The sequence below is a fragment of the Neophocaena asiaeorientalis genome, unplaced genomic scaffold (assembly GCF_003031525.2).
Source record: "Neophocaena asiaeorientalis asiaeorientalis breed wild unplaced genomic scaffold, Neophocaena_asiaeorientalis_V1.1 scaffold342, whole genome shotgun sequence".
In the NCBI taxonomy this organism is placed as follows: Eukaryota; Metazoa; Chordata; class Mammalia; order Artiodactyla; family Phocoenidae; genus Neophocaena; species Neophocaena asiaeorientalis.
Window position 1 is genome coordinate 1,361,445 of NW_020174037.1, and position 15,355 is coordinate 1,376,799.

The 15,355-nt window shown below is 37.1% G+C and overlaps 1 protein-coding gene across 1 annotated transcript in view; it reads left to right on the forward strand.

Annotated features, from left to right (window-relative positions):
- Positions 1–15,355, forward strand: part of SLC44A1 (solute carrier family 44 member 1) — a 119,967-nt gene that overhangs the window by 94,615 nt on the left and 9,997 nt on the right. The window contains exon 13 of the mRNA XM_024753681.1: positions 11,014–11,151. Coding sequence (XP_024609449.1) covers positions 11,014–11,151 — 138 coding nt within the window. The remainder of the gene's footprint in view (positions 1–11,013; positions 11,152–15,355) is intronic.

Below are 15,355 nucleotides of genomic sequence, written 5' to 3' on the forward strand. Positions count from 1 at the left end.
ATCCTTTAGACTTTTATGTCCTTAAAGGCAAGACTTATTTTTGTCTCTCCAGAAACTATCACAGTGCCTGGTCTACAGTAGGTGGTCTTTAACTGTTTTCTGAATGAATGATTAGTTAATCAATGAATATTTGGACTAAAAAAGACTGAGACAGTGATATAAAACTCTAAGAATCTCAAAAAGGATATGTGCAGTCATACTACAGGAAGAAAACAAATCACATCATGTCAGGATGGTCAGTAACCAGGTGCAAACATCCAAAGTTTTCAGCTCATTCCAAGCTAAACATTAGTCAGCAGTTTAGTCCCAGCAGTCCTGAGATGTATATACAAATTACAAGTTGGTCTTTCTTTTACAGGTTTTGTCCATTTTGCATCCTCATTAGGTAGGCATGATGTCTGAAGATTCAAGGGAAGCATCAAAATAGTAGTAAATCAAATATGGGAGCAAAGGTTTAGGGAGAGTGATTCTGAACTCATACCTGGTAGCTCTCTTTGGGAATATGAAGCGTTGCGATATGGGAACTGGTTACCACTGGAGCTTCATGTCTCTTGTTTTCATAGGAATTTTATTTGAAATGAGGTCAACATATTGAAGACATTAGAATACTTCCTGCCATGACAGGCTAAGCATAAGTACCAGTTACCAGTGGAATTTTTTAACCCTTGTTCCTGAGAAATGTTTCAGAGCTGGATAGGCACCCATCTGTTTGAAGTGTTTAAGATGATAGGGGTCATGGTGGTACTGAATAAATGAGCTCCAGAGACTTTTCTGAACTTTGAGAAAACAGGATATAAGAGTATGATCTACTAGTGCAAGAAGGGACATTTTTAGTGCTATCACACACATTCGGCAGTTGTAAGCTTAGTGCTCTGCTAGAGATGAAGCCATAGCTGGCACCAAGATGATGGCGTCAACTCACACCTTTCATTTTGTCTCCTGTATTTTATTTATCATTGCTTTCTGAAAATGAAGTTCCTTTTCCCATACACATAGGATTGAGCCCACACTTTTATAGCCTTGTTGGAGAAGGTACAGTGGATAATTGCGGGGAGGCCCAATAAAGAGAGCCCAGATGTTGAAGACGTGTTTCAATCCCCAGCAGTGTAACTGTTTGGCAAGCTCCGTGAAAGCTCTGAGTCTCAGTTTTCTTCTTCAGTAAGTGGAGAAAAATATACCTGTCCTCAGAGGCTTTAGGTTAGGATGAAATATAATGCAGATAAATCAGCTCTTACAGTGTCTAACTCTTGGTAGATACCTAGTAAGTGTTGTTATCGCTCTCCCTCCACCGCATTTTATTTTTTTATAAAGAACTCCCTGTGTTTTACTCTAAGATAACAGAGCTATGACAAAGAAAATTCAAAAGGTAGTTCTACAAATGAATCTATTTTCTGTAAAAATGAATGTAATGTAAGATACTGAAGAGTTTGGAAAACCAAGACAAGAACAAAACATCACCCATGATCTCACCATGCTAACATAACACTTTTGTTACCAGCCAAACGGCAATTCCTCTGTCCTGGACCTCCCGAAGGACAGAACTCAGTCGAGAGACATAGAGCAGTTTTAAGCAGCAGAAGTTTTATTAAGCAAAGCGAGAATATACTCCCAAGAGAGAGAAGGGGAGCAGGCCGTCCGGAAACCAGAAGCAGCCCGCAACGGATGTAGGGCTGGTTTTTCAGTGTGGTGCAAAGTCCCTCCTTGTGTCTTGCGTCATTTGACTGCCGAGGTGATTGACAGCTTTAGGTTATGTGACTTTTCTCTTTGTGCGCAGGCGCTTACCCACAAGCACCCAAGGGAAACCCCGGGGGACATGGGCAAAAACCGCAATGCTAATTTATTATAAATACGGCATAATGAACCCCGGGTTTTACTGTGAGGCACCTTTTAGGTCTTGGTGGGCCTGCGTCAACCTGTGCTGGCGGGTTCGTCTTGTTTGGTCTCCATAAGGCTGGAATCCTAGCGGTCCTTGACCGCAAAAAGGGAAGATCTCTGGGCATGTTCTGATCACCTGTGTCCAGGTCGGGGAGGGAAAGATGACCCCGTCCAGGACAGGGCGAGGAGCCGCTCATGTCTAACTACCTACCACTTTCATTAAAATACTTATCATTAGCTTTGAGAAGAAGTTTGCAGTATTTCACTTCAATTAATGTCTGATAAGCTCTAAGCCTCATATGTAAAATGGGGCTGATAAGAGTATCTGTAGTGGGACTTCCCTGGTGGCACAGTGGTTAAGAATCCACCTGCCAATGCAGGGGGACACGGGTTTGAGCCCTGGTCTGGGAAGATCCCACAGGCCACGGAACAACTAAGCCCATGCACCACAACTACTGAGCCTGTGCTCTAGAGCCCGCGAGCCACAACTACTGAGCCCGCATGCTGCAACTACTGAAGCCCGCACACCTAGAGCCCACGCTCCACAGCAGGAGAAGCCACCGCAGTGAGAAGCCCGCACACCTCAACGAAGAGTAGCCCCCACTCACCGCAACTACAGAAAGCCTGTGCACAGCAATGAAGACCCAGCGCAGCCCCAGAAATAAATTAATTAATTAAATTTAAAAAACAAAAGAGTATCTGTAGTGCCAGTTACCGTGAGGAGGAAAAGAGTCAACAGTGCTCTAAGCATGTGCTCAGTGAGTGGTGAATCTTATTCTATAGTACTGTCCACAGTTAATTTATTTTACATTTTTATAATGTGCAGCAGTTATATTTTCTATTTTCTCTTGTCAGTTCTGTTCACCTTTTCTTTCATGGTTTCTTACTTGGCTTTTACACTTAGAAAAGTTTTCCCCACCTCAAGATCAAATAATTATTCTAGCATTTTTTCATATAGTCCTTTAGAGATTCCCCCTTTTTAAAAGGGAAAAAAAAAAACATTTTAGTTTATCTGGGATTTAATCAGTTGTCCCAGGACCAGTTAGTGATTAATCTATCCTTTCTTTTGCTGTGAAGTGTCAATTTGATCGTGTATTAAACTCTTACATATCATACTTGAGTCTGTCTTTGGGCTTTCTTTTCTGATCTGTTCTTCTACTGGCACTGTTTGTTTTTAATTTAAAAAAATTTTTGAAGTATAGTTGATGTACAATATTATATGTTACGGGTGTACAGTACTGGAATATTTAATTATACTTCATTATATATCTCAAGTATCCTGTGATGCAAATTTCTCCTTCTTATTTTTCAAAGATTTCTTGTCAAGTCACCTGTTTACTCTCTGAGGTTATCTTCAGAGTATTCAATAGAGTACATTGAAAACGTAATACTAATTATAATGCCAGCTAACATTTACTGAGCACTTACCATGTGCCGTGCACTGTGGCTCACATTTCACATGCAGAGTCTCTCAGTTGGAGTTCTGTTTTGTGTAGTACTCTCTGGAAATTGTTAACAGTGAGTTAGTTAAGGTCCCTTTGCATCATTTTCCTCCTATCCTTTCTTCTGCTGTCAACTCCTGATGTCAGCATGCAACCCACAGTCAAAATCCTGGAGCAGGACTGGGCAGCACAACCCCCTGCAGGGCCGGTTGAAGTCCGTTACATCACTTCTGTGAGTGAGTGCAGCAGCCAGGGTCTAACGCAATAGGGAGCAGTAGAGAGTGATCAACTGGATGGTCACTTTCCATCCAAAGAGGGCCATCACTACTTAGCTCTGGGATACTGTTTGCCATGTGAGAACTTATAGACAGTTTCTAACTCTTCCAGTTTTCTAAGAGAAGCCAGAATTCTGGATGTTTGCATTTTATCTCCTGCTATTAAAATGTTGACAACTAATAAAGAGAAGAATAACTCTGAGTGAGCCAAAGCAAACACTGTGTTGTCTTTGGACCCCACAATGTCAGTTGCCCATAGGCCACTAGTTTGTTGCCACTGCCTTAGAGAATGGAGAGGATAATGGAGAGGAGTGTTTACATGGAGGCAGGGTAGACCAAAGTCATTGCACAGTACACTATGAAATTCCATAATCCCAAACCATGCTTCAGTGCTAAACAATGTGGAAAACATAGCTGACTTCAGAAAAAGAGCTTTAGATTTTTAAAATAAGCTATTAAATATTTACAGCATAGGTGCTAGAGTTTTGCAGATAAACAGAGTGAACTGTGAACTGCTCTTTGTTTCTGCAGATGCTTATCTTAATGTGACAGGAAAGTTATGGTACATCTAATCTAACCTATAGAATTCACTTTAGGTAGAAAGATGGTTACAACTAGAATCTGTTACATTTGGGCATTGGATTACTCAGGCCTTGATTTACTTTGACTCCACTTGAAGATAGTACATTTAACACTGGAGGGTATCTGCTCTCCGGCTGATAAGCTCTTAAGATTATAAAGCTTTTCTCTACATAGCATGAGTGGGAGTTATTTTTGGAGCACCTACTTAAATCCTTGATAGTATACAAAGCACTTCATATATATTATCACTTTCTCTACACAACTCTGAAAGGAAGGCACATTTCCTCTGTTATACATGAGAAAATTGAGCCTGGGACCTTGTGGCAGATCACATGACCTAGAGGTGGAGGAAGTTTTCTAATCTAAGTTTACCTAGATCTTACCATGGCAATGCACAGTGTCCTACAGTTGACCCTTGAACAACATAGTTTTAAATTGTGTGGGTCCATCACAGATGAACTTCTCACCCACCTGGAGAGAGGGATTTAATTTTAAAGGGAGGAGGAGTGAGGCTAATGATGGGGAGGCACATGCATTAGTCTACCAAGCAAGGGGCAGGGCTTTTTCGAGGGAGTGGGGTGCCACCCCCTTTTTATCCTGTTTTGGTCCTTAATGTACAGTACTGGCATGGGTAGGTATGTCGTTTAATATGCTAATGTAGTGAAATCAACATAGAATGAAAAACAAATTGTGCGGGTCCGCTTACGCGCAAATTTTTTAAAACAAATACTACAGTACTGCACAATCCACTGTTGGTTGAATTCACGGATGCTGGAATCACAGAAAACATAGAGTATAAAGTTATATGCGGATCTTCAACTGTGAGGGGGAGTTGGCACCCCAGCCCCTGCGTTGATCAAGGGTCAACTGTATATACATATTTGTGAAACTTAAAGAAAACTAAAGTATAGTTTATTATAGAGAATATGCAAACATCTCAAACTTTCATGTTTCATGCTGTAAACTAAGGTAAGTGATGGTTTTAAAGACAATCTATTTAAATTAAGATTTGCAACATACTTTTAATTCTTATGCCCCTTAAAATAATATTTGCAACCAAACTGAATGAAATATATGGTATAGATTGGACTTTGTGCCCCTTCCATTCCCTCACTCAAAATAAGAAAGGGATCATTTTACTTACCATTTCCCTTATTTAATGTATAATGATCCACAAAGTTGTACATAACTGTTCCCCTTTTCCTACCATTGCTGTCTAGTTTGCCCATATTAAGTGAGTTATTATGTAAAGATTTTAGACTTTAAGAGAATTTCTAGGTCCTTCAGTGAACCAAAGAAAGTGTGTAAAAATGTAGAAGCTGTTCTCTGACCGGTGGCCAGGCAGGACTGGGTTACCTGCCTGGCGATCCTCTGCCCTAACATATTTTCTTCCACATGACCAGTACTTTTTCACAAAAATGCACACACCAGGGACCACTTGGACTAACAGGCATCCTTTTAAAAAGATTCCTGGATGGTGATCATCTTTTATCTTGCTTCTGAGAATTGAATAGTCTCTAAGCCTGTGCCCTGCCTGAGCAGATGTTGTGCACAGGCTAAATGGTAATCATTATGCCTGCCTGTGGGCAGTTTAGCTCAAGATCAGGAAGGCGGTCTGGGAAGCAGGTGGGTGGGCTCTAAAAATCTTAACCAAGTGGTCTGCAGAAAGCTCAGAGAACAGTTAGGGAAAGCTACAAAGGACTCAGAATCTCTTGAGAACCTTAGCATGAATCCTTTAGACTAAGAGGTATAGAAGCAGAGGGAAATTTCAATGGCCTGCTATGATCTTTAGCACATTGTTCTTCCTGAAGAGGTCATCTTGACCTTTGTGTATCACATGCAGCTCATCTTCCTGCCTTGAGAGAGGGAAAACGTTTATAAAATATCCACCTACTTTTTTCAGTTAGGTTAAATATGAAGGAGTTGCATAGATCTGTAGGAATATTGCCGAGAAGGCTAACTTTCTATGAGAATATCCAACCCTGGAACTGAGGAGTGGAGAAAAGAAATCATTATTGCCTCCTTTCATGTCTACAAATAGCCTTTCGCTCTAAAAGTAGATGGAATGGGTGGAGCTGGGTGGGGGAGAGAAGAAAGAAGCAGCAGAGGAAGAATAGTAATTGTCAAATGAACTGAAGCTTCTGAAAATTAGTGAGAGCAAAAAAAAAACTTTTGTAGTTTAGTTTGGAAGTGTTGGGTCTGCTCCTAGACTCAGCTGGTCTGATGATAACAGAGAAGAGAGATTGGAGGTGTCTGGATCCTCTCTTGCTTCTGTCTCTTCTTTCAAGGAAAGTTATGTTCAAACTGGAAAGTGGAGAACAACATAGTTAAGAGTTGTTTGTCCTCACTGAGGGGGTGGGATTTAAGACAACACCTAGTTGATTTAAATGGGTCATCCAATACCCTTGATTCTAGACATTATAATGATGCTTTTTTACATCAGCATTAATAATATATATATATATATGTGTATGTGTGTGTGTGTGTGTGTGTGTATACATATATATAGTATGTATATAGTTAATATGGTAGGGTATTTCCCTCTGAAAACCTTTTATTAAATAACTGGCTTATTAGCCCCTGGATCATATCTTAGAATAGGGGAAATAAGGTTTTTCTCTTCAGGGAAATTGTATCTCAGATCACCAAGGACATTTGTCAATTGTTGAACTGAAGAATTGTAGTAAAAAATGCTACAAGTCTGGAAGTTGTGGAAAAAGGTACTAATAGACTGGAAATGAGCAAATGTGGTTTGTATTTCAAAAGGGATGAGGAGGTGGGTTCCCTAGACTGTAAATGAGGTTGGTACTGATTCTTGGCATTACTCTAGAGCCAGGGTCAGCAAAGTTTTTCTGCAAAGGACCAGACAGTGAATATTTTTGGCTTTGTGGGCCATATAGTCCCTGCCACAATTGCTCAGTTCTGCCATCATAACATGGAAACAGCCAAAACAGTTTGTAAACAAATGAACATGGCTGTTTTCCAATAAAACTTATGTACAGAAGTACAGATTTAGCCCACAGGTGGTAGTTTGAAAACCTCTGCTCTAGAATAAATTGTTAAATAGGGTTTTTTCTTGAGTACATAGGGAACTGGTGAGAAGTGGGAACTAATCTGGGTTCTTTGAGAATAGATCAGGCTTGGGAAGTTCTTTATCATTTTTCAGCCGAGTTACTGTTATACAAGATCAAAAGTATAGTTTATTTTGATGTCATGAGGCCTTTGGCAGAATGTTTCAAAAGAAGCTTTGTAGAAGATGAAAAAATGTGAACCACTGCAGTTAGGTGCCTGCTGCCTTTTAACTGATAGGAAACGCTGGCAGATGACAGTATAAGTGAGCAAGCAGCAAATGAATGTTACCAGGACAATTTAATAGTATGATTTCCTTAAAATGTTGTATATATTAGCTTTCAAGATAAGAAGACCTACAAACATGATATAGTAATATATTGTGATGTTATGCCAATTTGTATGATGGAATTTCATATATCAAAATCATACTATATTTCTCAGAGAGCAACATAATTTCTTGCTGCTCCATTACTGAAAAAAGTTTATGAACCACAAATAGTGACCTACTCAGTACAGTACTCTCTCCTTGGCCCTGAAAAGTTCTGCATTTTTAACCAATAAAATTAAGCATATAATGGCAAGCTAAATTTTTGATAACTCAAACCTCATCTTCATACCAGGTTCTTAATAACTAACACGCGTACAGTTGGAACATTCATAAATTAAAGACCATCTCTCCTGGGCTCAATGTTTAAAACTTTTCAGGCAACACAGTGTAAAGTAAGCCCTTCGTGTCCTGCAGTTTTCCAGCAACTTCCATATTTTGGACTCACCAACAATTTCTTAAGTCAGCACAAAACCAAAAATTTCTCAGGACGGTAAGTTTTTTGTTTTTTGTCAAAAGGAAATTATTATTAGAATGATGAAAAACACCAAATCCATAAATCACTAAATGTGTATATATAAATATATACATCATTGTATTTTTTTCACATTTTTTTTATTCAAACAAAGTCACAAAAATTATAATCATCCTCATCAGTTCACTCAGACCCATGGAATTTTTTTTTCATCTTGATCTTTTGTTAGCACTTGTATGAATTCATCAGTTTTCCATTAGATTTCTGAAAATGCTTATTCATTCAGTTCAGCAGAATCTTCCTGGTTCAGTCTTGGAATGTTATACCATTCTAAGAATTTGTCCATTTCTTCTAGGTTGTCCATTTTGTTGGCATAGAGTTGCTTATAGTATTCTCTTAGGATGCTTTGTATTTCTGCCGTGTCTGTTGTAACTTCTCCATTTGCATTTCTAATTTTATTGATTTGAATCCTCTCCCTCTTTTTCTTGATGAGTCTGGCTAATGGTTTATCAATTTTTTTTATCTTCTCAAAGAACCAGCTTTTAGTTTTATTGATCTTTGCTATTGTTTTCTTTGTTTCTATTTCATTTATTTCTTCTTTATGATTTCTTTCCTTCTGCTAACTTTGGGTTTTGTTTGTTCTTTCTCTAGTTCCTTTAGGTGTAGGGTTCGATTGTTCATTTGAGATTTTTCTTGTTTCTTGAGGTAGGCTTGTATAGCTATAAACTTCCCTCTTAGAACTGCTTTTGCTGCATCCCATAGGTTTTGGATCATCGTGTTTTCATTGTCATTTGCCTCTAAGTATTTTTTGATTTCCTTTCTGATTTCTTCAGTGATCTCTTGGTTATTTAGTAACATATTGTTTAGCCTCCATGTGTTTGTGTTTTTTCCTTTTTTTCCCCGTAATTAATTTCTAATCTCATAACATTGTGGTCAGAAAAGATGCTTGAAATTATTTCAGTTTTTTTTAATTCACTGAGGCTTGATTTGTGACGCAAGATGTGATCTATCCTGGAGAATGTTCCGTGCGCACTTGAGAAGAAAGTGTAATCTGCTGTTTTCTGATGGAATGTCCTATAAATATCAATTAAATCTACTGTTCCACAGCAGTGAATTCCACCCTTCTGTCTTCCAGGTCACTTATCCGTTTTTCTGCCTCAGTTATTCTGCTATTGATTCCTTGTAGTGTAGTTTTCATTTCATTTATTGTATTGTTCATCTCTGTTTGTTTGTTCTTTAATTCTTCTAGGTCTTTGTTAAACATTTCTTGCATCTTCTCGATCTTTGCCTCCCTTCTTTTTCCAAGGTAGCGGATCATCTTCACTATCATTATCCTGAATTGTTTTTCTGGAAGGTTGCCTATCTCCACTTCATTTAGTTGTTTTTCTGGAGTTTTATCTTGTTCCTTCATCTGGTACATAGCCCTCTGCCTTTTCATCTTGTCTGTCTTTCTGTGAATGTGGTTTTTGTTCCTCAGGCCACAGGATTGTAGTTCCTCTTGCTTCTGCTGTCTGCCCTCTGGTGGATGAGGCTATTTAAGAGGCTTGTGTAAGTTTCCTGATGGGAGGGACCGGTGGTGGGTAGAGCTGACTGTTGCTCTGGTGAGCAGAGCTCAGTAAAACTTTAATCCTCTTGACTGTTAATGGAGGGGGCTGGGTTCCCTCCCTCTTGGTTAGAATGGTAAGTTTTAGTTACAAAGTACGTATACGTTCCCTTCTAAGACTCAGAATATTTCATGTTATGTTACTTCTTCACATTTCCCTGAAAATGCCAGTGCTGTTCTAGAATGCAATGTAAAAAAGAAGGAAAAAGTCTGAGTGGTCAAGGAAAACATGAGGCAGCAGAAGCAGGTATGACTTAATAAAAGTATGTCAGCTGGGGACTCAGTACTACAAGGGACAGAAAACCAGCTCATTCTGGCCTAAGAAAGAGCAAGAGTGAGAAGGGGGTGGGGGAGAGAGAAGAAGGGAGAGATTCTTAGCAATTTATTAGCTTCAATAACTAAGAAGTCCAGAATCTGGCTAGTTCCTAATCTTGCAAACATTGTCACCCAATACGAGTACCTGATTCCTCTCCCTGTTCTGACTTCCATTATGTTGGCAAAACAGCCATAGCAATTCGTACCCTCACACCTTGCTGTCCAGAAAAACGAGAGAGCTGCTGTCAGGAGCACCTATGGAAGAGAAGGGAAACTTCTTTTTTTCCTCCGGCAGCCCCAGGGAACATCTTTTACTTTCATAGGCTCTGATTAGTTTATGTACGAATCCCTGAATCGTTGTAGGTAGAACATGTTGATTGGCTTACATCAACCAAGGCCCACCGCAAGAGCTGGAGGTAATGTCAGTCTCACTCAGACTCCAAGAGAATGGGAAAGGTCTGTTTTCTTAAAGGGAATTTAGGATCCTGCCCCAGGAGGGAGGGGTATAAGATTAGCAGCAAACAGCTGTCTATTGCAAGAACTATGAGATAGGACAGCATAGAAGAAAGTACCAAGGAGGAAGGGTTCCAGTCCTAAAGCAGCACAGCAATCTGATGCCTTTATGTGTGTGTGTGTGTGTGTGTGTGTGTGTGTGTGTGTGTGTGCAGCTTTTAAAGCATCACTGAAGTGGTAATAATGCATCACTGATATGCATGGTAATGAACCCAAGATATCTAGGAAAGTTTAAATTATGGTTTGATTTACTAATACATGGAAGAAGTTAATGGATATTGGAAAGGTTTATATGTGTTTTAATAAATATCAATGTTTTTAAAGGACCTAAGCTAGGCTAAATGAGAAGCTCTCGTTACCATATCAGGTTTTTTTTTTTAATATCTCATATTTCCTTGTGCTTAATCTAAATCTGTACCTCACCAAAGCCATGGGTTTAACTGTGAAGTAGTTTTACAAGCTATGCTTTAACTATGTTTGGTTTAAATCTTAAAGGTTACATGTACTGATGAAAAATTGTTTTTGCTTTTGTCCAGAACGCATACACAGCCACAGCTATCAACAGCACCAACTTCTGCACCTCAGCAAAGGACGCCTTTGTCATTCTCGTGGAGAATGCTTTGCGAGTAGCTGCCATCAACACAGTGGGGGATTTCATGTTATTCCTAGGCAAGGTAAGAAGACCAAGTATATTATGTCAGACAGACAGTAAATTTTTGCATATGTGTATAGTTGCTCTTTAATTTCAAAAATATATGTAGCCCACAAAAAACCTAAAAGTCACATAATATACAGCAAGCACTTACAAAACCCTTAATATATGTCAAGCACTGTTCTAAGTACTTTACATGTATTGAGCTCATTTAATCCTCATAATAAATTTGTAAAGGAAGTACTGTTATTATCTTCATGTTATAGATGGGGAAACTGAGGCACGGAGCAGTTAAGTAATTTACCCATTACATATTTTGAATTAAGAAACAGTCCATGTAATGGTTAGGGGCACTGCATCTGGAGCCTGACTGCCTGGATTTAAATCCTGGCCTGACTAGCTGTGTGACCTGAGGCAGGGTATATAACCACTCTGTGCCTCGGTTTGTCCATTTGTGAAATTGGGGTAATAATAGTGCCAAACCCCTAGAACTGTGAGGGTTAGACTGATTAATACTTGTAGGGTACCTAAGATAGTGCTTGATACATTGCAAGTTCTTGATGAATATTAGCAGTCATCGTTACTATATATAAACCCCTTAAAATAGAGCTGTTAGGGAATGAGACCTAACTGTCCTCAAAAGTGTTTTTCTATTCTGTGCTATTAAAATCTGCAAAATGTTAGATAACATTATAATTGAGGACTCACTTTATCTTTGTATCTATATTTCAAATCATAAAATACTCAGAAAATTTGAAAAATTGAGTTAAGAAAACGGCACCACCACTATAACCTAATAACTTATTTTTATATTCCCTCCCAGTGTTTTTTCACAGGCTTATATTTCTATAGTATAACAATCCTAGTATTCATAGCTATTTATTCTGCTATTTTCACTTCATATTCTATCATATACATTTTTTGCATTACTTTGATAATTTTCATAATTACTCATTATCATGATGGCCACTGTTCCATCAAATGCTATTCTCTTACTGCTGAACACTTAAGTTACTCCAACCACTGTGCCTTTAAAATGTTCTTGAAAGGGAATTAAATATTTGATGCAGAAAGGCATTGATTAGCACTGTGTAATGTAGTTTTAAGTTCTCAGGCAATTGTCATCTAAAAAGAATTATAAAACCATACAGATAGTTATTTTGAAAATTTGTAATTAAACATACATTATGACTCCTGGATTTGTTTTTGTCATGTTTTAACAATAAGAGGAAAATTTTTATAGTAAAAATTGAATGAGTTAATTCATGTTAACGAATGAGTACAGGTCTGACCCTGTCAGTAACCATTGCTATTATTTATGTGCTATATGACTAACTCAGGAAGGCTTCAGATTTTTTTGTTCATTTTTTATGTATTTATAATTGACCCCTGCTGCTAAGAAAGATATGAAGCAACTTAAAATAAAAATATATATAATGCAGAGCAATTAAAATAAAAGAGAAATAAGAAGACATATAGAGAATAAGGGAGAAAATTATACCAAGTGGCAACATTTGATCACGATAATTTTAGTAACCCTGATTGAGACACTTGCTGAGTACCAGGTACTGAGGGCAGTGCTTTATGTGAAGTGTTATATTTGGTCCTCCCCTGTAAGGAGACCTACTACTATTATCTTCATTTTACAGCAAAGGAAACCAAAGTTTAGAGAGCTAAGTAGGTTGTCCAAATTTAGAAAACTCGAATGTGGCAGAGCTGGAGTTCAGACTCAGATCTGTCTGACTTCAAAGTTTTTAATCACTGTGTGCTATAATTGCCTCAACTGACATTAATTTTGTCCCTGGGCCTGCCTTTTTTTTTTTTTTTTCCCTAAATCCTTTTGATTCTGATGATTGTAAACTACTGGAGATAATTCTAAATACAGCATTACTTATAGTAGTGACTAATTGTAAACAATCTACTGCCTGACAGTAAAGGTTGGAAATAATAATTAACAGACTATTCACCTCTTAAACCCTGTTTTTTTGTTTTATTTTTTTAACTTTAAAAATTTTTTTTTGGCCACGCCGTGTGGCTTGTAGGATCTTAGTTCCCCAACCAGGGATTGAACCCAGGCCCATGGCAGTGAAAACGCCAAGTCCTAACCACTGGACCACCAAGGAATTCCCTAAACCATTTTATTGAGTTTATAATGTGATAATGTGTATAATAAGTGGAAAAGCTGAGTAAAACTACTAGACCATCACAGAACCATTTTAAAATGTGCATAAAAATGTACGTAAGAAAGAGAAAGAAAATTAATATCTCAAAATAGTTTTAATAACGATTGCTTTGGGATATTGAAAATATGAGTGATTCCAAGCACCTCCCCCCACTTTATCATATAATGGTAAAGTTTCTATGATATGATAGAAACTTTGATAAAGTTGATAAACTTTATATGATAAAGTTTCTATATTAAGTATGCATTTCTCTTATAATGGAAATATATATACAGGATAAAATACAGTGTTTTAAAATTGGCTTTGAGTTTTTCAGCAACCTAATGACCTGTCAAAATTTTTTCTTTAGGTTTATCATAACCTTTTAGTCAGTCAACAAACATTTATAGAGTGCCTACTGGTAATGTACTAGGGGCTATTCTGGGTGCTGCTTATATACTAGTCAATAAAGACAATTTAAAATCTGGTAGAAAAGGAAGTTTTGTATCCCCTTTTTCACTTCGTGTTATATTATGAGCATTTCTCATTTTATTAAAAATGTCTATATAGTTGTTGTATCATTTATTTATTAACAAAGCCTCTGGGTTCTTTTGGTTTTTTTAAAGTTGAACTTTTCTCAATTTTTTACTATTATAAAGTGAAACTTTTGTATACCAGTTCTTGCCCACATTAATACTTATTTACTGAGGCCAGAGTCCTAGAAGTGGAATTAATGAGTTCAAATACATAATAGGATTTTTGATACATATTTCCAAGTTGCTTTCCAGAAAAATATAATTTTGAATAACATAATATTTCTAATGTTGTAAAAACAAGACTTTTAAAACCATGAAAGGTAAACACTTTTTAAATTGAGAAATCAAAAAAGGAGAAAGATAAGAGGAAAAAAAAACTTCTGGGTTTCCAACATACTAAGATAAATTCTTGTTTTTCTTTTCCAAAAATATAGTTCTGATCACAGAATACAATAAATCTTTTAAAGAGATTCTTTCATTACAATTAATGAAATTAATGGCTACTAGTATGCAGAAATAGTTTTTGATCAGATAGTTCAACTAGGTAGATCATAATAAACATTATGAAAGTGTCAGGAACAAACTACTAGTACATGGAACAACTTGGATGAATCTTGAGGGAATTATGCTGAGTGAAAAATGCCAATCCCAGAAGATTAAGTGCTGTATGATTCCATTTATATAACATTCTTGAAATGACAATATTATATCAATAGGAATAGAGACCATGTATGTGGTCACCCAGTTAGTGATAGGGGAGGGGGGAAGTAGGAATATCTATAAAAGGTTAAAGCGAAGGATGCTTGTGGTGATGGAAATGTTCTGTATCTTTGTCGTATCAGTATGAATATCTGGGTTGTGACTTTGTACTATAATTTTGCAAGGTGTTACGATTGAAGGGAACTGGGTAATGGGTACATGGAATCGTTCTGTTACTTTTTATAATTGCACGTGAATTCATAATATCTCAAAATTTTAAATTTAATTTTCTAAACCTTGATTTTAGAAAGAAAACAAAAGACAGTGTCATATATTCCATTTCTATGAAGCCTCAATGATTTTATGGAATGGTAAATTAGATTTGGAAGAGACCTTAGCTCCTCTAGTTTAGTGGCTTGTGACCTATGATCACTGGCCTACAGGGTCCTCAAAGATTAAGAATAGTGATTTAGAAGCTTTTTAAACATTTTTAAGTCTAATAGGTATTGCATTTTAAGTCTAATAAATATTGCATACTGCATATTTTTTGCCAATAAAACTATACCAAAAAAATCCCCCAAATCTTGTTTCTTTGCTTCTGTTTGAAATTATTTTACCTCTATTTGATAATACTTTTTATGACAATTAGATGTTCTAGCTGACAATTTAATCTGGCTTCAATTATTAAAAAATGAAAATATGAGTTATTTGTTGATGCTATTTTGTTGGTAAACAAAATCTTTCAAAACATGGGTTCCATGGGGGAAAAGGGCATCATAAATGCAAGATTTATGATTACAAAAAAAAAAAAAAAAAAAAAAAAAAAATT